The sequence below is a fragment of the Aythya ferina genome, assembly GCF_964211825.1.
Source record: "Aythya ferina genome assembly, contig: HAP1_SCAFFOLD_37, whole genome shotgun sequence".
In the NCBI taxonomy this organism is placed as follows: Eukaryota; Metazoa; Chordata; class Aves; order Anseriformes; family Anatidae; genus Aythya; species Aythya ferina.
Genome location: NW_028181461.1, coordinates 609,174 through 630,175, shown reverse-complemented (window position 1 = coordinate 630,175; position 21,002 = coordinate 609,174). Strand labels below are relative to the sequence as shown.

Genomic DNA, 21,002 nt, shown 5'->3' with positions numbered 1-21,002 from the left:
TCCAGATGAGCTTTGGCCTTCCTAATTTTGTCCCTGCACAGCCTCGCTACATCCTTATAGTCCTCCCTAGTGGCCTGCCCACTTTTCCAAAGATTATAAACCCTCTTTTTTCTCCTAAGATCAAGCCACAATTCTCTGTTGAGCCAGGCCGGTCTTCTTCCCCTCCAGCTCGTCTTTGGGCACGTGGGAACAGACCGTTCCTGTGCCATTAAGATTTCCCTCTTGAAGAGCGCCCAGCTTTCCTGGACCCCCCTGCCCTTCAGAACCGCCTCCCAAGGGACTCTACCAAGTAGTGTCCTGAGCAGCTCAAAGTCAGCCCTCCGAAAGTCCAATACAGCGGTTTTACTGGTCCCCTTCCTGGCCTCGCCAAGAATAGTGAACTCCACCATTTCATGGTCACTCTGCCCAAGACAGCTCCCGACAATCACATCCTCCACCAGTCTTTCTCTGTTTGTGAAGAGAAGGTCTAGTGGGGCACCACCCCTGGTAGGTTCACTAACCAGCTGCGTCAGGAAGCTATCTTCCACGCTCTCCAGAAACCTCCTAGACTGCTTTCTCAGGGCTGTGTTGTGCTTCCAGGATATGTCAGGGAAGTTGAAGTCCCCCACGAGAACAAGCGCTGAAGATTTCGCAACTTCTGTCAGTTGCCTGTAGAACTCCTCAGCCATCTCCTCATCCTGGTTCGGCGGTCTATAGCAGACCACGACCAGGACGCTCCGTGCTGCTGGATGGCTGTCTGTGGGAAGCTGGAGTGAGGCCTCTGCACCCTCACCTGGGAGGGAAGAGCTGAGATCCATCTCAGGCCCCCAGGGACAAGGTGAGGATTCTGTCCAGCTGCACATGGACTTGGGTCTTCTTTGCTCTCAGCTGTCTCCCTTTTCTTGTACATTAATCACATTCAAGTACATGAATGTGATTGTTGTCCTAAGCATTACAGGGGTAACTGCAAAAAAATGAAGCAAGGAAAATATGCTTTCCACAACTCTGTGGTCAGATGAGTTGTTCACAAGGCTCATTCATCTGACAAGTGGACTGAACTAGAGGTTGCTCCATGTTCCTGCTTCCCTCCTGCTTCATAACAGGAACACCTCCTCTGGAGCCCACAGCAGCCCCTGCTCCCAGTGCCACTCTCATCCAGCATCAGCCACTGCTCAAGCAAGAGAGCTGCAGACAGGTTCTCCTGCAAAGAGAAAGGCTGGTCTGGGGGGCTATTCTAAGACTTGCAATAGGTGTTCCTTGGAGAAGTCTGTTCTAACTTTGTCCTGCCTTCTTCTCTTCAACAGACAGCTGTGTCCAATGTCAGCAAATGTCCAACACCAGCTTCCCCAATGAGTTCCTTCTCCTGCCATTTGTAGACACACGTGAGCTGCAGCTCCTGCACTTTGGGCTCTTCCTGGGCATCTACCTGGCTGCCCTCCTGGGCAATGGCCTCATCCTCACCACAGCCTGCGACCACCACCTCCACACCCCCATGTACTTCTTCCTCTTCAACCTTGCCCTCCTTGACCTGGGCTCCATCTCCACCACTGTCCCCAAAGCAATGGCTAATTCCCTGTGGGACACCAGGGCCATTTCCTTCTTTGGCTGTGTTACCCAGGTCTTTATGTTTGTTGCATTTGTCACAGCACAGTTTTATCTTCTAATCATCATGGCCTATGACCGCTACATTGCCATCTGCAAACCCCTACACTAAGGGAGAATAATGGCCAGCAAAACTTGTGTCAACATGGCAGAAGCTGCCTGGGGCAATGGCTTTCTCTATGCTGTGCTGCACACTGCCAATACCTTTTCCCTCCCACTCTGCCAAGGCAATGTCTTGGACCAGTTCTTCTGTGAACTTGCCCAGATCCTCAAGCTCTTCTGCTCAGATGCCTACCTTAGAGAAGTTGCATTCCTCATCTTTAGCGTTTGCTCAGGTACTGCATTTTTTGCTTTTCTGTTGCTGTCCTATGTGCAGATCTTCAAAGCTTTGCTGAGGATCCCCTCACAGCAGGGACAGAACAAAGCCTTTTGCACGTGCCTCCCTCACCTGGCCATTGTCTCCCTGTTCATCAGCAATATCATGTTTGCTTATCTGAAGCCCCCCTCTATTTCCTCCTCATGCCTTGATCTCTTGCTGGCAGTTCTGTACTCGGTGGTGCCTCCAGCAGTGAACCCCCTCATCTAGAGCATGAGGAACAAGGAGCTCAAGGATGCTGTTAGGAAACTGATTTGGGGAATGTTTTTCAGTACTCATAAAGTTTTTTTCACTCTCCAGAAGTGAAAATTGTGCATCCCATTCCAACACTTTTTTTTTTTTTTTTTGCTTCTTTGTTTGTTTTTATCATTATTAATAAAATTGCTTTTTCCTTATTGTCATTTTTACTGTTTTTGCTCCTTGCATTCTGATATAAATGTTTGGATTCTTCCCACTACAACGAATGACTGAAACTGCTCTGTATCATATAAATGCTTTATACATGTACAAGTAACTGTGAGTCAGTGAAGGCTCTCATAACACTTTTGGTAATAAACAGGATAACTCATGTACACTGCCTGAAGGCTGGAATTTCCTAGCCAAGCCAGTGTCAAGAATAGGCCCAAAGAATTGCTCCCTACAAGAGTCTGTTTCTGCTTTGGTTCAGGATGGAATGGCTCATTGTTGCATTGTCACCTGTCAGAGACCAAGGGCTAGATTTAAGACTCACCTGTGGGTGTCTGCTCACAGCAGAGGCAGCGCATGGTCACTGCATTATGTAGCCAGGGCTGTTCCCACATGTGGCCTGTAGGTGGTGTCCTTCAAGAGGGGAATCTGGAGCTGCCTCCAGAACCCAGGGTACCTCCAGGGACAGCGGAGCATGGCATGAGCACTGACTGCAGCCCCTCTGAAAGTGAGAGATCTCCCACTGCGTGCTCAGTCACAAGGAAAGAAGTAAACCCAGGTATTCACAGGGAAACTGCTACTCTGCAGTCTCAGAAAAGAAAGTCTCTGAGCCCAGCCCTGAGCTCTACAATATCAAAACACTCTCTAATATCAGGCACTACACCACCGAGCCTCCTTCATTGCCTGTCCCTTCTGAAGAACTTATGGCCATTCTTAGCAGCACTCCAGGGAGGCTGACGAGGCATAGGCAAGCTTGAGAGGTCGGCCTGTGCAAAACTCATGAAGTTCAACAAGGCAAAGTTCAAGGTCCCACATGTCCTTGGGGTAATCCCAAGGACAAATACAGGCTGGGCAGAGAATAGATTGAAAGCAGCCCTGAGGAGAAGAATATGGGGGTGTTGGTGGAGCTCACCATGAGCCGGCAGTGTGTGCTTGCAGCCCAGAAAGCCAACCGTATCCTGGGCTACATCAACAGAAGCATAGCCAGCAGGGCAGGGGAGGGGATTCTCCCCCTCTACTCTGCTCTCACGAGACCCCACACAGAATACTTTGTTAGCTCTGGGGCTCCCAGGACAAGAAGGAAGTGGGAATATTAGAACAAGTCCAGAGGAGGGCCACAAAGATGATCACAGGGCTCAAGGTCCTCTCCTATGAAGGCAGGCTGAGAGTTGTGTTTTTTCAGCTTGCAGAAGGGAAGGCCCTGAGGAGACCTTCTAGCAGCCTTCCAATACCTAAAGGGGGCTGTCCTGGTTTCAGTTAGGACAGAGTTGGTTTTCTTCCTAGTAGCTGGTGGAATGCTGTCTTTTGGCTTGGGATGAGAGGAGTGCTGATAACATGTTGATGTTATAATTGTTGCAGAGCAATGCTTACACCAAGCCAAGGATGTTTCAGCTTCTCACCTTCCAAGAGGCCAAAGACTGCTCTCCCGAAGACCAGAGTTGTGAGCTTGCTATTTGCCAGCTGTGCTGCCCTCCTGCAGGATCAACTCCACCATGGTCCCTGCAGGGAACATTGTGGAACATCAGCCCCGAGATCCCTTTCTGCAGAGTTATGCTCCATCCACTTGTCCCTCAGTCTATATGTATATTCAGGAATACACGGCCTGATGTACAGAATCTGGCACTAGTTCTTGTTGAATTTTATATTGTAGGCGACTGACCAATGTTCCAATCTATCAAGATGTCTCTGTAACGCCCCTCTACACTCAACTCAATTGACTAAGCCTACTAATATAGTAGATGTAGGGCAGTCTACTCATGTGCCTAAGCTTTCAAACACCTTTTAGAAAGTACTGTCTCTAAATTACCGCTTCTCCATTAATCTACTCCCACTTTTGGGAATGAGAGAGATATGTTAAAGGGGAGGTTTATATTATTTAGCTAAATGACAAGGGACAGCTTCCAGGTTAGTGACAAGGCACAAAGGGAGGCCACATTTTTAGGCAGTCTACACTGAAAAAACTCTAATACCTACATTCCCAGTCTCTGAAGTCCTAACTTAAAGGATTACTGCTTAGTCGGACATCCTCGGGCACCTCAAATGTCAAATGGCATTTGCATTTGAACAACTCACTGTTCTTCTCTATCTCCTTTAATTACCGTGGGAGCTTAGCCTAGAGTATTTTGTACATATCTGAACAGAGGTGAGAGAAATCCCATATCATGTGGGTTTGTGGCTGATATGGAAGGTTCTGGGCCCCATTACAGGCCTAGGACATCAAACTCAGAATGAGATGCATCAGTTGACTCCCTGTGATCACTTCCCTCAGCTTGGGAAAATGTGATCCCTGCCAGTCACATTCTGGGTGTCCTGCCTAAAAGTGGAAGATGACAAGGGAATTCTTTGATGAAACTTCTCCTGCTACAAGAAATGACACTGCTGGAAGTAAGTATCTCTCCTCAGCTGTGGGAGGGAACATCAGGGATTGCTTCAGCCTGTTTCAATGTTGATAACCCTAGAGACCCAGGGATATCTCAAGGGACACAAGACAGGGCAGAGACAGTGAGGCCCTGGGCTGAAGCTGTGCTGCTGAGCTGGGTTGGGCTCTTGGGCCCAAGGGGAGCTCCTGGCAAGCGGGCAGCACTGCAGAGAGACAGCTCTGCCCAGGAGCAGCTCCTCTGCACAGCACAGCAGGGCTGGGGGCACTGCCTGCAGGGGACAAGGACAACTTAGAGAAGGGAGGGAGATGTTAAAGGCAGTGTGGAGTGGGGGATGCTGAGAGCTCACAGTAGGAGAAATCTTCACAGCCCTGAATAGGGTAAGTCTCTGGCTGCAGGGCAGCACAGCTGTTGTTCCTGATGCCATCTCCAGATTTGCTGGCAAATCCCACAGTCTACGGGAGCTTTCAGGAGCACTCTGCTTTCTCTATGGTAGAGAAGAATGACAAGGTCCAGAGCAGGGATTCTCTGCCGTAAATAACAGAGGGACAGGACATGAGGGTTCCTTCTCACAGGGCTGGTGGCAGGCTGTGCAGCCGTTGTGCAGGCAGGGGTGGCCAGGGCTGTGGTGCAGAGTAGAGTCCCTGCAGTGCCCCAGGGGCTGTGTGCCGGGGCAGGGCCTCTGCTGCCTGCCAGGCTCAGCACTCAGCCTGCTTGGGGAGCTGCCCAGGGTGCTGTGGGGAGAAGCTGAGGGTAGAAGGGAAGGAAGGAGCTGTGACAGGGCAGGGCAGGGTCCTGCTGCTGCCCAGAGGCTGCTCCCTAGATCAGGCTGCTCACATTTCCACAGCAGCCCCATTGCATGTCTGGGGGAGATTCTTCACAGGGAAGACCAATGTCTGCTGTATCTGAAGGGAAGGCACTCTGTGAAGTTTCTGCTTTCACTTTTCTGTTTTGAAGGGCAGCTAGGGGGATGGTAATAGAGTTGTCAAGTTTGAATGAATGACTGAAGATAAGAGAACATTACACTGAAAGGTCTGTCGGTCTTTGAGGAAATTCACAATTTTGTTCCACACCCTTTCACCTAGAGAGCACCAAAACCACTGTCACTGTTTCTTGAAAGATTGTTGGATATCCTGCTCAGGATCTGCAAATAGGGAAATACCTCAGGCCAGTGTGCACCTGAGATCCATACCTGGTGCTCTTTACCAGATGCTGTAAAGTAGTACTGACTTCTGATCTCACAGAGGATCTGCCTGATCCCTGACACCCTTAGACAGAAAAAAACATGGCTCACAGGGAAGAAGCAGTGTGTCTTGCTGTGGAGGGTTCTGTGAAATATGTTAGAGGTTTTGGTCACAGAAGTCTACCTAACTTGTGTCTGTCTTTTCCACCATGGACAGCCAGCCATGCCCTGAGACTGCAAATGTCCAACAGGAGCTTCCCCAATGAGTTTCTCCTCCTGCCATTTGCAGACACACGTGAGCTGCAGCTCCTGCACTTCGGGCTCTTCCTGGGCATCTACCTGGCTGCCCTCCTGGGCAATGGCCTCATCCTCACTGCTGTAGCCTGCAACCACCGCCTCCACACCCCCATGTACTTCTTCCTCTTCAACCTTGCCCTCCTTGACCTGGGCACTATTACCACCACTGTCCCCAAAGCCATGGCTAATTCCCTGTGGGACACCAGGGCCATTTCGTACTTGGGTTGTGCTACCCAGATTTTTATGTTTGCTCTCTTCGTCGCAGCAGAGTTTTCTTTCCTCACCATCATGTCCTATGACCGCCATGTTGCCATCTGCAAACCTCTGCACTATGAGACAATAATGGACAGTAGAACTTGTGCCAACATGGCAGAAGCTGCCTGGGGAAGTACTTTTCTCTATGCTGTGCTTCACACTGCCAATACCTTTTCCCTTCCCCTCTGCCAAGGCAATGCCCTGGACCAATTCTTCTGTGAAATTCCCCAGATCCTCAAGCTCTCCTGCTCAGATGCCTACCTCAGAGAACTTGGTCTTGTTGTGGTTACTTTATGTTTACTCTTTTTGTGTTTTGTTTTCATTGTGCTGTCGTATGTGCAGATCTTCAAGACTGTGCTGAGGATCCCCTCACAGCAGGGACGGCACAAAGCCTTTTCCACATGCCTCCCTCACCTGGCCGTGGTCTCCCTCTTCATCAGCACTGGCACATTTGCCTACCTGAAGCCCTCCTCCATGTCCTCCTCCTCCTTGAATCTGATGCTGGCAGTTCTGTATGCAGTGGTGCCTCCAGCAGTGAACCCCCTCATCTACAGCATGAGAAACCAGGAACTCAAGGATGCAGTTAGGAAAATGATGACAGAATGTTTCTCAGAGGCATTAATCTTCCTGTTTTCGTCTACATATCACTCATAACATAACTTGTTACAAGCCCTGATTTTCTACTTTTAATTTTATTTTTATTTATTTTGTTTTTATTATTTTTATTTTGTTTTTATTTGTTATTTCTTTGCTTCAGTTGTCATAGTGTTTTCCACAAAGATATGACATTATTCATTCTCTTCTACAGGCAAAGAAGAGCTCTGCTACACTAGGTAACACAGCAGCCATAGAGAAAGGAGCCTGGTGAATTATTTGGCATTCCTCTATTGAAATCAGTGGATCTAGCGAATCACCCCAAAAGACTCTGGAAATGGTGTGAACTCTATGATCCATGTGATCCGTGGATTCTGTGATTCTTGTGAATCCCTTCCAACTCAGGATATTCCACGTGTGGAGAGTAGTTAGACTTGTTTGTGTCACTGATAGGCACCAACACAGGACAAAAGGGGAGTTGAACAGCTTGTTCCTGCTTTCTCTTGTATAAACTTAAAGATGGCGATCCACAATCTTGGTGTGAGAGACAGCTGAAGGAGGGAGTGTTCTAGTGGCAGGACAACCCTGTTTGGTGACAGAACAAAATATTGGCAGCTATAATGTCTAGAGTGAAAGCTTTTGCATGATTATTTGTAAAATGAATATTGATGTTAAGATCTCTGAATATGATAATGAGCTCAATGAAGTACATGATAAACATATGTGACTATAGTAGTCAACTCTGCACCCAAATCATGCTAAATGTCACTTCTCAGGTGGTGAGGGGATGGCAGGGTGGGGGGGTGATGGTAACAGATAACAGTGGGGTATGAAAGAGTGTTGGTGATAGGAGCATAATTTAGAGATAGGGAAAAAAAGGAGTAAGAGTGAGGAAAAAGAAGGGGGGGGGGGGGGGGGGAGGAAGAAGAACCTGGGGACCTTGTCCTGGTTTCAGTTAGGACAGAGTCAATTTTCTTCCTAGTAGCTGGTAGAATGCTATGTTTTGGCTTAGGATGAGAAGAGTGCTGATAACACCCCGATGTTTTAATTGTTGCAGAGCAGTGCTTACACCAAGCCAAGGACATCTCAGCTTCTTGCTTTGTCCTGCCATCGGGCAAGCTGGGGGTGCAGCAAGAGCTGGGAGGGGACAGACCCAGGACAGGTGACCCAAACTAGCCAAAGGGGTATTCCGTACCATCTGACATCATGCTAAACAATATATAGGGGTGGCTAGCCGGGAGAGGGTGGCCAGACTGCTTGGGGTTAGGCTGGGCATCGGTCAGCGGGTGGTGAGCACTTGCATTGTGCATCACTTGTTTGTACACATTATTATTAGTAGTACTATTATCATCATTATTGCTTTATTATTGTTATTATAGTTATTATTATTATTGTTATTATTATTTTCCTGTCTTAATAAACTGTCTTTATCTCAACTCATGGGCTTCACTTTCCTGTGTCTCTCACCCATCCCAGAGAGGGAGGGGGAGGGTGAGCGAACAGCTGTGTGGTGTTTAGCTGCTGGCCGGGTTAAACCACAACAGTCCTTTTGGCGCCCAACGTGGGGCACGAAGGGTTGAGGTAACGACAGATCTGACCAGAGTGTGTTAAACTAAAATTGGTATAAGTATTAGACCTGTTTAATAGTCACTTGTCATAATGCTGATTGCTTTAATCTCAACTCTGCTGCACTTGCTTTCCAAATTGAGTATTATAGCACATTATTTTCCGTATGTGCTCTCTGTCATGTTGTTTATCCTCTCCGGGCCCTGGTTTAAGATCATTATGGTACTGTGTGTTGTAACAGTGGCTTATGAGACGATGAAATATCTGGTCATGACTCTAACTTGGTATTTGTACTCAGCAAAGTCGTCGACTCTATACTTTGGAAATCATATCTCAGAAACTATTAGCAATCATACCTATTGCCTTTTTTCAGCAGGGAGTCAATCTGTGGAGGGGAAAGGGGAAGATATTTTTTCTCACTCGTTCACTCTCCCTTTCTCCTTCACCACCCTCTTATCCTCCGAGCTTGTTACAGTAGCTCTCCAAGATATTGAATATCCTTGGGATACTTAGACCAGCATGGTCTTGTTGTTCTGCCTCCTGAATGTGCTTCAGGTTTTGCTTAAATTTAAACAACTACTTAGGAATCTCATCCAGAGATCTGCCTGGAGGCAGTATAGTTGTGGGTGGCAGGGAGTATGGGAGGATATGGGCAGGCATTTAGAGCAGTGGGCACCTCCAGTGTTTTGGAAATTCACCCCTGAACAACTGCAAAATCCTAAAAAACTGGTAGAATGCTTGAAAAAAAGGTGTCATGACTATGGCAGTTCCAAAGTGACATAAATCATTGTAAAGTGCTGGGGCCTGACTCATGCCTATTGAGCTGCAAATGATATTACTATCAACTTAGTGACAGACCCTATGGCCACTCCAAGTCCTGTGAAAGATCCAATGGCCACTGCGACCCCTACGGTGGACTCTGCAGCCACTCCAGCTCCAGTTCCTGCAGCCGCTCCAGTTCCTGCAGCTACTCCAGTTCCAGTTCCTGCAGCTGCTCCAGCTCCTGTGGCTGGGTCAGAGAAACGAGCTGTAGCAGTGCAAGTTGCCCCTGTAGAGGAGGTGAAAAAATGGTATAGGAATTCAGGTCGTTTAGAACGCAGAGAGTCTTCTGCCAAATCTAGGTATAGAGACGACGATTCTGGGCCATCAGGGATTCAGGAGGAGGAAGATGAGGATGACGAAAAATCAACAGTAACTACCCAAAAGCTACACCAGCGTGAGCTATGAGATGTACGAAAAGATTTTGGTTGTTGCATAGGTGAGCATCTTGTCACCTGGCTGCTCCAGTGCTGGGACACTGGAGCCAATTTTGTGGAATCAGAAGGCAGGGAAGCCAGGCGGCTGGGATCCCTTGCTAGAGATGCAGGCATTGACAAAGCAATTGCAGATGGAGCACAATCTCACAACCTCTGGAGGCATCTCCTCTCAGCTGTGAGGGAAAGGTATCCCTTCCAAGAAGAACCTGTACGTTTACCAGGCAAGTGGACCACTATGGAGAAGGGAATCCAGTACCTGAGGGAATGAGCCGTACGGGAGGTGATTTATGAGGACCCAGACCTCAGAAAAACATCCACAGATCCAGATGAAGTCAGGTGTACACGACCCATGTGGCGGAAGTTTGTACGGAGTGCACCATCATCATATGCCAGCTCATTGGTGTCGTGGTTCCGCTCGAGTGGGCAGCCGAGCTCCACCACAGCCGCTCTCTCACTCCCCCTTCTCAAAGAGGAGTGGGGAGAAAATATGTGAAAAGGGCTAAAGGGTTGAGATTAGGACGAGAAAATCACACAATAATTATTGTAACGGGCAAAACAGACTCAGCATAAGAAGATAGTAAGATTTATTGCTCATTACGAACGAGCTAGAGAAGTGAGAAACAAAGGAAAGAAACCAAAAGCACCTTCCCCCCCCATCCACCCTCTTCCACCTCCTCCCCCCGAGCGGCGCAGGGGAACAGGCAAATGGGGGTTATGGTCAGTCTACAGCACTTCTTCTCTGCCGCTCCTTCTCGGTCACTCTCGTCCCCTGTGCTGTGGGGTCCCACCCACGGGATGCAGTCCTTGATGAACTGATCCAGCGTGGGCTTCCCATAGGCAGCAGCTCTTCCAGAACTGCTCCAGATATGGGTCCGTACCATGGGGTCCATCCCTCAGGAGAAAACTGCTCCAACCTGGCCCCCCTACGGGCAGCAGCTCCTGCCGGGTCACCTGCTCCTGCGTGGTCTCCTCTCCACGGGCTACAGGTCCGGCCCGGAATCTGCTCCGGCAGGGGTCTTCCACAGGCAGCAGCCTCCGTCGGTGCAGGGCCACCTGCTCCACCGTGGTCTCCTCCACGGGCTGCAGCGTGGAATCCTGCTCCACCGTGGTACTCCATGGGCTGCAGGGGGACAGCCTGCTTCACCATGGTCCTCACCACAGGCCACAGGGGACTTCTGCTCCGGTGCCTGGAGCACCTCTCTCCCTCCTTCTTCACTGACCTTGTCACCTGCAAGGCTGTTCCTCAATCCCTTCACTCTCCTGGCTGCTGTGTGGCGCAGCGTTTTTTTCCCTGTCTTAAATATGCTCTCACAGAGGCACAAAACAACATCGCTTATTGGCTCAGATCTGGAAAACAATGGGGCCCTTCCCAAACATGGGGCAGCTTCTAGATCTTTCTCACAGAAACCACCCCTATGGTCCCCTGCTACCAAAACCTTGCCACGTAAACCCACTACAATTGGCAATAATGGCCTGGAAAGACGATGAGGAACCTACAGTGGATAAAGTGGCTAAACAATTCTGGCAGTACGAAGAAAGTCTCTCCTCTTCCTTACAGGCCTGTGTCTCAGCTGTGGAGAAACTTTCAGAAGAATTCCACCAACTTAAAGAGAATTTATCTTTCTCCCCACCTCAACGAACCAGTGTCCACCAACTAAAAGAGAATACGTTGGAGAAACTTTCTGAAAAGGTCCACCAACTTGAAGAGAGTTTATTTTCTTCCCCACCTGTACAAAGCAGTGTCTCAGCTATCAGGAGTAAGCATTCATCCACACAAGGAAGACAATATGGTGGGTACACACCCCGTGCCACACTGTGGTTTTACCTACATGACCATGAAGAGGACATGAGAAAATGGGATGGAAAATCTTCCTTGACCCTGGAGGCACGGGTATGGGAGTTGCAAAAGAAAACAATTGGGAAAAAGAGGTTCTCTGAAAAATTTGCTGCTCCAATTTCCAGCAGGCAGTCCTTTAGCCACAGAAACAGAGATTCTGACTAGGATTAGAGGGGCACTGCCTCCAGCCAGGGGGAGAAGAGGGACAACTGAGTTTATTGGACTGTGTGGATTTGGTGGCCTGGCATGTCAGATGCACAGAAGTAGAAGGCTTTAGTAGATAACAGTGCACAGTGTACTATAATACCATCAAGCTATAAAGGGCCAGAACCCATCTGCATTTATGGGGTGATGGGGGGATCCCAGCAGTTAACTATATTGGAGGCTGAAGTGAGTCTGACTGGGAATGAGTGGCAAAAACATCATATTGTGACTGGCTCAGCTGCTCCGTGCATCCTTGGCATAGACTATCTCAGGAAAGGATATTTCAAGGACCCAAAAGGGCTTTTGGCATAGCTGTCTTAGAGACAGAGGACATTAAACAGTTGTCTACCTTGCCTGGTCTCTCAGAGGACCCTTCTGTTGTGGGGATGCTGAGGGTCGAAGAACAGCAAGTGCTAATTGCTACCACAACTGTGCACTGGCAGCAATATCGCACCAACCAAGACTCCCTGATTCCCATCCATAAGCTAATTCATCAATTGGAGAGCCAAGGAGTGATCAGCAAGACTCATTCACCTTTCAATAGTCCCATATAGCCAGTGCGAAAGTCTAATGGTGAGTGGAGACTAACGGTGGACTATCATGGCCTGAACAAACTCACGCCACCACTGAGTGCTGCAGTGCCATACATGCTGGAACTCCAGTACAAACTAGAATCAAAAGCAGCCAAGGGGTATGCCACAACTGATATCGCTAATGCATTTTATTCAATCCCTTTAGCAGCAGCGTGCAGGCCAGTTTCCTTTCACTTGGAGGGGTGTCCAATACACCTGGAGTTGGCTACCCCAGGGGTGGAAACACAGCCCTACCATTTGCCATGGGCTGATCCAGTCTACGCTAGAGCAGGGGGAAGCTCCTAAACATCCGCAGTACATCAGTGACATCATTGTGTGGGGTGGAACAGCAGAGGAAGTTTTCGAGAAAAGGAAGAAAATAGTCCAAATCCTTCTGAAAGCCGGTTTTGCCATAAAACAAAATAAAGTCAAAGGACCTGCACGAGAGATCCAGATTTTAGGAATAAAATGGCAAGATGGATGCTGTCAAATCCCAATGGATGTGATCAACAAAATAACAGCTATGTCTCCACCAACTAGCAAAAAAGAAACACAGACTTTCCTAGGTGTTGTGAGGTTTTGGAGAATGCACATCCCAAATTACAGTCTGATTGTAAACCCGCTCTGCCAAGTAACCCGTAAGAAGAATGAGTTTGAATGGGGCCCTGAACAACGACAAGCCTTTGAACAAATCAAGCAGGAAATAGTTCATGCAGTAGCCCTTGGGCCAGTTCGAACAGGACCAGATGTAAAGAATGTGCTCTACACTGCAGCCGGGGAGAACGGCCCCACCTGGAGCCTCTGGCAGAAAGAACCTGGGGAAACTCGAGGTCAACCCCTAGGGTTTTGGAGTCAGGGATACAGAAGATGTGAGGCCCGCTACACTCCAATAAAAAAGGAGATGTTGGCAGCATATGAAGGAGTTCGATCTGCTTTGGAGGTGGTCGGTACAGCACAGCTCCTTCTGGCATCCCGACTGCTGGTACTAGGCTGGATGTTCAAAGGAAGGGTCTCCTCTACACATCATGCAACTGATGCTACATGGAGCAAGTGGGTTGCACTGATTACTCAGCGGGCTTGAATAGGAAACCCCAGTCACCCAGAAATATTGGAAGTGATTATGGACTGGCCAGAAGGCAAATACTTTGGGATATCATCAGAGGAGGAGGTGGGTCATGCTTAAGAAGCCCCACTGTACAACCAGTTACCAGAGAATGAGAAGAAATATGCCCTGTTCACTGATAGGTCCTGTCGTATTGTGGAGAAGCATTGGAGATGGAAGGCTGCTGTATGGAGTCCTTCAAGACGAGTTGCAGAAGCTGCTGAGGGAGAAGGTGAATCGAGTCAGTTTGCAGAAGTGAAGGCCATTCAGCTGACTTTAGATATTGCTGAATGAGAAAAGTGGCCAGTTCTCTATCTCTACACTGATTCATGGATGGTAGCAAATGTCCTGTGCAGGTGGTTACAGCAATGGAAGCAAAACAACTGGCAGCGCAGGGGTAAACCCATGTGGGCTGCTGCACTGCGGCAAGATATTGCGGCCCGTGTAGAGAACCAGGTTGTAAAGGTATGCCACGTAGATGCTCATGTGCCCAAGAATCAGGCTACTGAAGAACATCAAAACAACCAGCAGGTGGATCAGGCTGCTAAGATTGAAGTGGTTCAGGTGGACCTGGACTGGCAACATAAAGGTGAATTATTTATAGCCCGATGGGCCCATGACATGTCAGGCCATCAGGGTAGAGATGCAACATACATGTGGGCTTGTGATCGAGGGGTGGACCTGACCGTATAGCTATACGGACAATATAGCACAGGTTATTTAGGACTTTGAAACATGCGCTTCAATCAAGCAAGCCAAATGGTCAAAGCCTCTTTGGTATGGAGGACAATGGCTGAAATACAAATATGGAGAGGCCTGGCAGATTGATTACATCACACTCCCTCAAACACACAAGGGCAAGCACCATGCACCTACAATGGTGGAAGCAACCACCAGATGGCTGGAAACATGTCCTGTGCCCCATGCCACCACCCAGAACACTATCCTAGGCCTTGAGAAGCAAGTCCTATGGCAACATGGCACCTCAGAAAGAATTGAGTCAGACAATGAGACACATTTCCGAAACAACCTTATAGACACTTGGGCCAAAGAACATGGTATCGAGTGGGTGTAACACATCCCTTATCATGTACCAGCCTCCGGGAAAATGGAGCTATACATTGGACTGTTAAGGACAACACTGAAGGCAATGGGTGCTGGGACATTCAAACATTGGGAAATATATTTACCAAAAGCCACCTGGTTAGTCAACACGAGGTGATCTGTAAAAAAGCTGGACATGCCCAATCAAACATGTTATGTTCTGCAGAAGGAGATAAAGTCCCTGTAGTACACATAAAAAACATCCTGGGGAAGACAGTCTGGGCTATTCCTGCCACAGGCAGAGGAATGATAGGCTGAACAATTAATATGGGGAGGCTGGCTGGGGTGGGAAGACCAGCTGCTGCTTGGGGATAGGTTGGGCATCGGTCAGTGGGTGGTGAGCAATTGCGTTGTGCATCACTTGTTTTGTACACATGATTATGAGTAGTACTATTAGCATTATTATTATTTTCCTTTGCTTTCTGTGCTAATAAACTGTCTTTATCCCAACTCAAAGGCTTTCATTTTTTCTGCATTCTCTCCTCCATCCCAGAGAGGGAGTGGGGAGTATGAACAAATGGCTGTGTGGTGCTTAGCTGCTGGTTGGGTTAAACCACAACGTCATGGTAGAAACCCTCACCCTAATAGCAGAAAGCATACTTTTAAAATCCATCTACCCTTTGTTCAGAGAGGAGCAGTTGGTGATGACATCAGTCTGCTCCAAGCACCACACCCCAGCAGAGACCCTGCTGCCTTCAGGAGCTGTCAGCCCTGAGGCCTTGGGGACACTTCAAGGGAGCCCAATGGCACAGAGCAAGCGATGCCATGGTTGGGTTCTGTGCTGCTGAGCTGGGCTGGGCTCCTGGGCACAAGGGGAGCTCCTGGCAAGAGGGCAGCACTGCAGAGATACAGCTCTGCCCAGGAGCAGCTCCTCTGCACAGCGCAGCAGGGCTGGGGGCTCTCACCACAAGTGGCACAGGGAGAGGAGAGAAGGAGAGAGGGCTTGGAGGCAGTGAGGAGTGCAGCAACAGTGGGTAGCGTGTGGCAGGACAGATTTGCAGCCTCTTAACACCATGAGGCTCTGGCAACAGGGCAAAGCAGGTGCAGTTGCCAGAGGGGTCTTCTACAGCTGGCACATCCGATGCCTGATACAGCATCTGTCCAGACTGTTCTCTCTGTTTCTGAAGTACTTTAGAGAATGGCATTTATGAGAGGGCATTTCAAGAGGAAGATTGAGGCTTGATTTATCTGAAGGGTAAGTCTTTTTCTGCAGTCTGTGCTTTCAGATTCCTGCAGTGGAGGGGGGGCAGGTTTCATGGTAATGGACTCTCAGTATTTTGCAGGAGACTCAGATGCCCAGGACTTCTGTTTTAGAAAAACTCATCAGGTGTGGTGGGGTAGCAACAACAAACAATCTGACCCCATAAAAGGAAAATTAAAAAAAAAATAAAAATCCATATATATATATATATCTGATCTGAAGTTAGGTGACCTGGGAGCAACACTGGGGCAAAGTTCTTTGATATTGGGGGTGAAGTGAGTCTGAGATTACTCTGTGTTCCTCTTTACTTCTGCCAGGGCATAACTGACTCTTCCATTTCCCACAGAGGAGTCCCCTGCTCACAGGGATACCCTCAGGCAGCATCAGGAAGAACTTATGAAAAGGACCTGCCAAATGACTTCCTGGAAGTGGTTAATGTTTTTGGCAATTTTAAATAAGAGATGGGATGAGTTTTCTTCTGATAAGTTGGTTGTACGTTATTACTGTTCTTTCTCTTCTTTGTGCAGGACCATATCCCCAGAAAGGCAGATGTCCAATAGAAGCTCCATAACTGAGTTTCTCCTGCTGCCATTTGCAGACACACGCAAGCTGCAGCTCCTGTATTTCGGGCTCTTTCTTGTCATCTACCTGGCTGCCCTCCTGGGCAACGGCGTCATCCTCACAGCTGTAGCCTGTGACCACCACCTCCACACCCCCATGTACTTCTTCCTCTTCAACCTTGCCCTCCTTGACCTTGGATCCATCTCCACCACTGTTCCCAAAGCCATGGCCAATTCTCTGTGGGACACCAGGGCCATCTCCTATCAAGCGTGTGCTGCACAGGTCTTCTTTTTTGTCTTATTGGTTGGAGCAGAATATTGTTTTCTCACCATCATGGCCTACGACCGCTACATTGCCATCTGCAAACCCCTACACTATGGGAGCCTTCTGGGCAGCAGAGTTTGTGTCCAGATAGCAGCAGCTGCCTGGGGCAGTGGCTGTCTCAATGCTGTCCTGCACACGGCCATTACATTTTTACTGCCCCTCTGCCAAGGCAATGCTGTGGACCAGTTCTTCTGTGAAATTTCCCAGATCCTCAAGCTCTCCTGCTCAAATGCCTACCTCACAGAAGTTGGGGCACTTGTATTTAGTTTTTCTTTAGCATTTGGCTGTTTTGTCTTCCTTGTGTTGTCCTATGTGCAGATCTTCAAGGCTGTGCTGAGGATTCCCTCTGAGCAGGGTCAGCACAAAGTCTTTTCCACGTGCATCCCTCACCTGGCCGTGGTCTCCCTGTTTGTCAGCACCATCATGTTTGCCTACCTGAAGCCCCTCTCCATCTCTTCCCCATCCCTGGACCTGATGGTGGCAGTTCTCTACTCGGTGCTGCCTCCAGTAGGGAACCCTTTCATCTACAGCATGCGGAACAAGGAACTCAAGCAAGCTCTATGGAAACTGATGACTTGATGTGTTTCAGAAGAAATTAATTTTCAATCTACTTCTGCAAATGATTTAAAATGTCACTTATTAAAAGAACAGACTATATTCTCTTTCTTTTTTCTTTGTGTGTGTCTGTGTGTATACGAGCATGTGTTTTTAGTATTGGTATTTTTTAGTTTCAATTCATCTATGGATTTCCAATAAACTGTCATTATTTGTCCCACTTCCGTTTCAGTATGTATGTGTTGAATGTATATACTGAAACTCTATACATGAGGAGCCTATCTCCCTGTGAACTTAAACAAAAGGAAGGATCCTGCAGTGCCTTCTCTGTCTGACATCCTTCCTCTGAGACCTGGTCTGGATCTGCAGGGACAGTGCCCGTGTGCAGAGGAAAAGAGTCCCATCCCATCAGCACGGCCAGGGAGCACCAGCACTTGGTGCATGCAGAGTTGCTCTCTTGCCACTGCCACTCTCTCCTACTGAGCCCTCCTGGTGGAGGCAGGCCCAGCTGCTCCTGTAGCTTGGTGTCAGTGCTGCTGTGGGGCTGTGCTGGGACTGCAGGTAGGGACAGGAAGTGGGCACGACAGTGGCACAGCTGGTCTCCAGAGAAGTGTTTCAGTACTCAGAAAAGATCTTCTCAGGGCACTGCTTGAAGGCTGATGTCTTCTTAAAAAACTGTGGTCAAGAACATTTTCAAGGAATAGACAGCAAAGATCATTGCCTTTCATGTTTCTCCATTAGCTCAGTGTGTTGAAGTCAGGATCACAGCATGGTCGTGTAGGGACTGAGGGCTCAGCAAGGACTCATTTGCTGTTGGTTGCACCTGGCAGGCAGGGAAAAACCATAGAGCCATTAGCTCACTGCCACCATATGAGTCAAAAACAGAAGAAGTGCAAGAACTCTTCACTTGAGGTAAAGTCAATCTAATAAGAAAACAAATAACAACAACAAAAGAATAAAAATAAAACATAAAAAGATAAATATAAAAAAATAAATAAAAAAGAATAATAAAATAATAAAAAAATAAAAAGAAATCCACCTGTAGCCCATGGAGAGGAGCCCACACAGGAGAAGCTGACCTGGCAGGAGCTGCTGCCCATGGGGGGGCCAGGTTGGAGCAGTTTGCTCCTGACTGATGGACCCTGTGGTATGGACCCATGTCTGGAGCAGTTCTTGAAGAGCTGCTGCCTGTGGGAAGCCCATGCAGGATCAGTTTGGGAAGGACAGTATCCCATGGGAGGGACCTCACAGCACAGGGGAAGAAAGCAACCGAGAAGGAGTGGTGAAGACAAAGTGCTATAGACTGACCACAGTCCCCGTTCCCCCATTCGCCTGCACCACTTGGGGGGATGAGGTGGAAGAGGGTGGATGGGCGTAAGGTGTTTTTGGTTTCTTTCCTTTGTTTCTCACTTCTCTAGCTTGTTAGTAATAGGCAATAAATTTTACTGTCTCCCTACTCTGAATCTATTTTGCCCATCATGATAATTGATGAGTCATCTCCCCATCCTCATCTAAACCCTTGAGCCTTTTGTGTCATATTTTCTCCTCCTTTCCCTTCGAGGAGGGGGAGTAAGAGAGTGGTCGTGGTGGAACTTGGCTGCCCACCGGAGTAAAACCACAACTGTGGCAAACTCATAAAGCTCAACAAGGCCAAGTAGAAGGTCCTGCACCTGGTCAGGGCACTCCAAGCACAAATACAGTCTGGGTGGAGAATGGATGAGGTGATTCTCCCCCTTTATTCTGCTCTCATGAGACCCTACCTAGAGTAGTGTGTTAAGTTCTGGGGTTCTCAGTATGAGAAGGATATAAAGCTATTAGAGTGAGTCCAGACAAGGATGCAAGGATGATCAAGAGGTTGTAACACCTCTCATGCATGGCATCGCTAGTCAGTTGAGGGAAGTGATTGTCCTGCTCTACTATGCACTGGTGCAGCCTCACCCTGAGTACTGTGTGCAGTTCTGGGCACCACAGTACAAAAAGGATGTAAAACTGTTGGAGGGTGTCCAGAGGAGGGTTACGAAAATGGTGAAGGGTCTAGAGGGGAAGACGTATGAGGAGTGGCAGAAGGCACTGAGCCTGTTAAGCCTGCAAAACAGGAGGCTGAGAGGAGACCTCATCACGGTCTACAGATTCCTTGCAAGGGGGAGTGGAGGGGCAGGCACCGATCTATTCTCCTTAATCACCAGTAATAGGACCTGAGGGAATGGTGTCAAGCTGAGAAGGGGGGGTTTAGGCTAGACATCAGGAAGAGGTTCTTCTCTGAGAGGGTGGTCGCACACTGGAACAGGCTCCCAAGGGAAATAGTCACTGCACCAAGCCTGGTGGAGTTTAAGAAGTGTTTGGACTGTGCACTTAGTCACATGGTCTAAAATTTTGGGTAAACGTGTGTGGTGCCAGGAGTTGGACTCGATGATCCTTATGTGTCCCTTCCAACTTGAGATATTCTATGATTCTATGATTCTATGATTCCTATTAAAACTTGCTGAGGGAGCTGAGGTTGTTCAGCCTGGAGAAGAAAAGGCTCTGAGGAGGCCTTATTGCGTCCATCCAATACTTAAATGGGGCTACAGAAAAGCTGGGGAGAGACTTTCTTTCAGGGTGTTCAGTGAAAGGACAAGAGGAATGGTTTTAAACTGAAAGAGGGTAGATTTAGAGTAGATACTCAGATGAAATTCTTGACTTGAAGGTGAGGCTCTGGCACTGGTGCTGTGGGTCCAGAGGTCACCCAGAGAGAGTTTGGATCAGGTCATGCCCTTGTGTTTGAAGGAACAGCTGGCAAGAATGGAGAGGCATCAGTGAAATCATGGGAATAGCAGAGTGACAGCCAGGTGGGGAAGAGAAGTGGCTGTCTGCAGCCTTCAGAGAGAAGTGGGACAGCATAGGAAAGCCTGTGGAGGAGAAGGCAGAGGGCTCTGAAAAGAACAGAAGGCTTCAGCAGCACTGACATCTTTGTTCCTTTGGCCATGGCTTATGAGGAGACGTGTTATGGCATTGGGACCATGTATTCTCCTTTCAGCCATCTGAAAACGCTGGAAGGTATCATAACATTGTCCTTCACATGATATTATGGGCATTAAACCCTACCCCACAGACTCCAGGAAGAGCCCTGAGTGAGACATGCAGGTGCTGGGGGTACAGGATCTCCCCTCCCAGTGGCTGGGGTCAGGCTTTGGCCTTCTGCTTCACCAAAACAAACCAAGACTTTTCTCAGCACAGTGCCTTTGGCTATCTGTAATCATGGCTTCCAATTATCTGCCTTAACAGTTCCCATGGGAGACTTTCATAGTAACAGACTTGAATAGCCAACAGAGTATAGAGTATAGAGTACTCTAATACTACGGAATAGAGTAGTCAACAGAGGTGAGACAGGTGCTCTGATGTTATGAAAGCCATCAGAAGGCTGATCACAGTTAGATGACTGATATGGGAAGGTCAGAAGTAGCCTGACCAGGACAAATTTGGGGGAGGGAAGAGGAAAGGAAAAGGAGCTTGGAAGCTTACCTTTGTAGAGGTAAGACAGTTCATGTAATGTTGATGCTGCTGTAACACTGACTTAAAACATGTCACATATGGCCCTTACAGTATTTTCAACAGTAACAATAATCCCTCAACCTATACATTAGCCCAACACCCTGACAGGAATCCACTACT

At 48.3% G+C, this 21,002-nt stretch overlaps 3 protein-coding genes across 3 annotated transcripts in view; 2 read left to right on the top strand and 1 right to left on the bottom strand.

Annotated features, from left to right (window-relative positions):
• LOC311428217 (antigen WC1.1-like) overlaps window positions 1-21,002 on the bottom strand; it is a 197,570-nt gene that overhangs the window by 134,345 nt on the left and 42,223 nt on the right. The gene's annotated exons all lie outside the window — the stretch shown is intronic.
• Window positions 1,307-7,129, top strand: LOC311428248 (olfactory receptor 14A16-like; the record flags this gene model as incomplete). Its single annotated transcript, XM_084539784.1, has 2 exons — window positions 1,307-1,597; window positions 6,458-7,129. 2 exons carry the CDS (start codon window positions 1,307-1,309, stop codon window positions 7,127-7,129), a joined length of 963 nt encoding a protein of 320 aa, XP_084395910.1.
• Window positions 16,461-17,375, top strand: LOC311428247 (olfactory receptor 14J1-like; the record flags this gene model as incomplete). Its single annotated transcript, XM_084539783.1, has 1 exon — window positions 16,461-17,375. One exon carries the CDS (start codon window positions 16,461-16,463, stop codon window positions 17,373-17,375), a length of 915 nt encoding a protein of 304 aa, XP_084395909.1.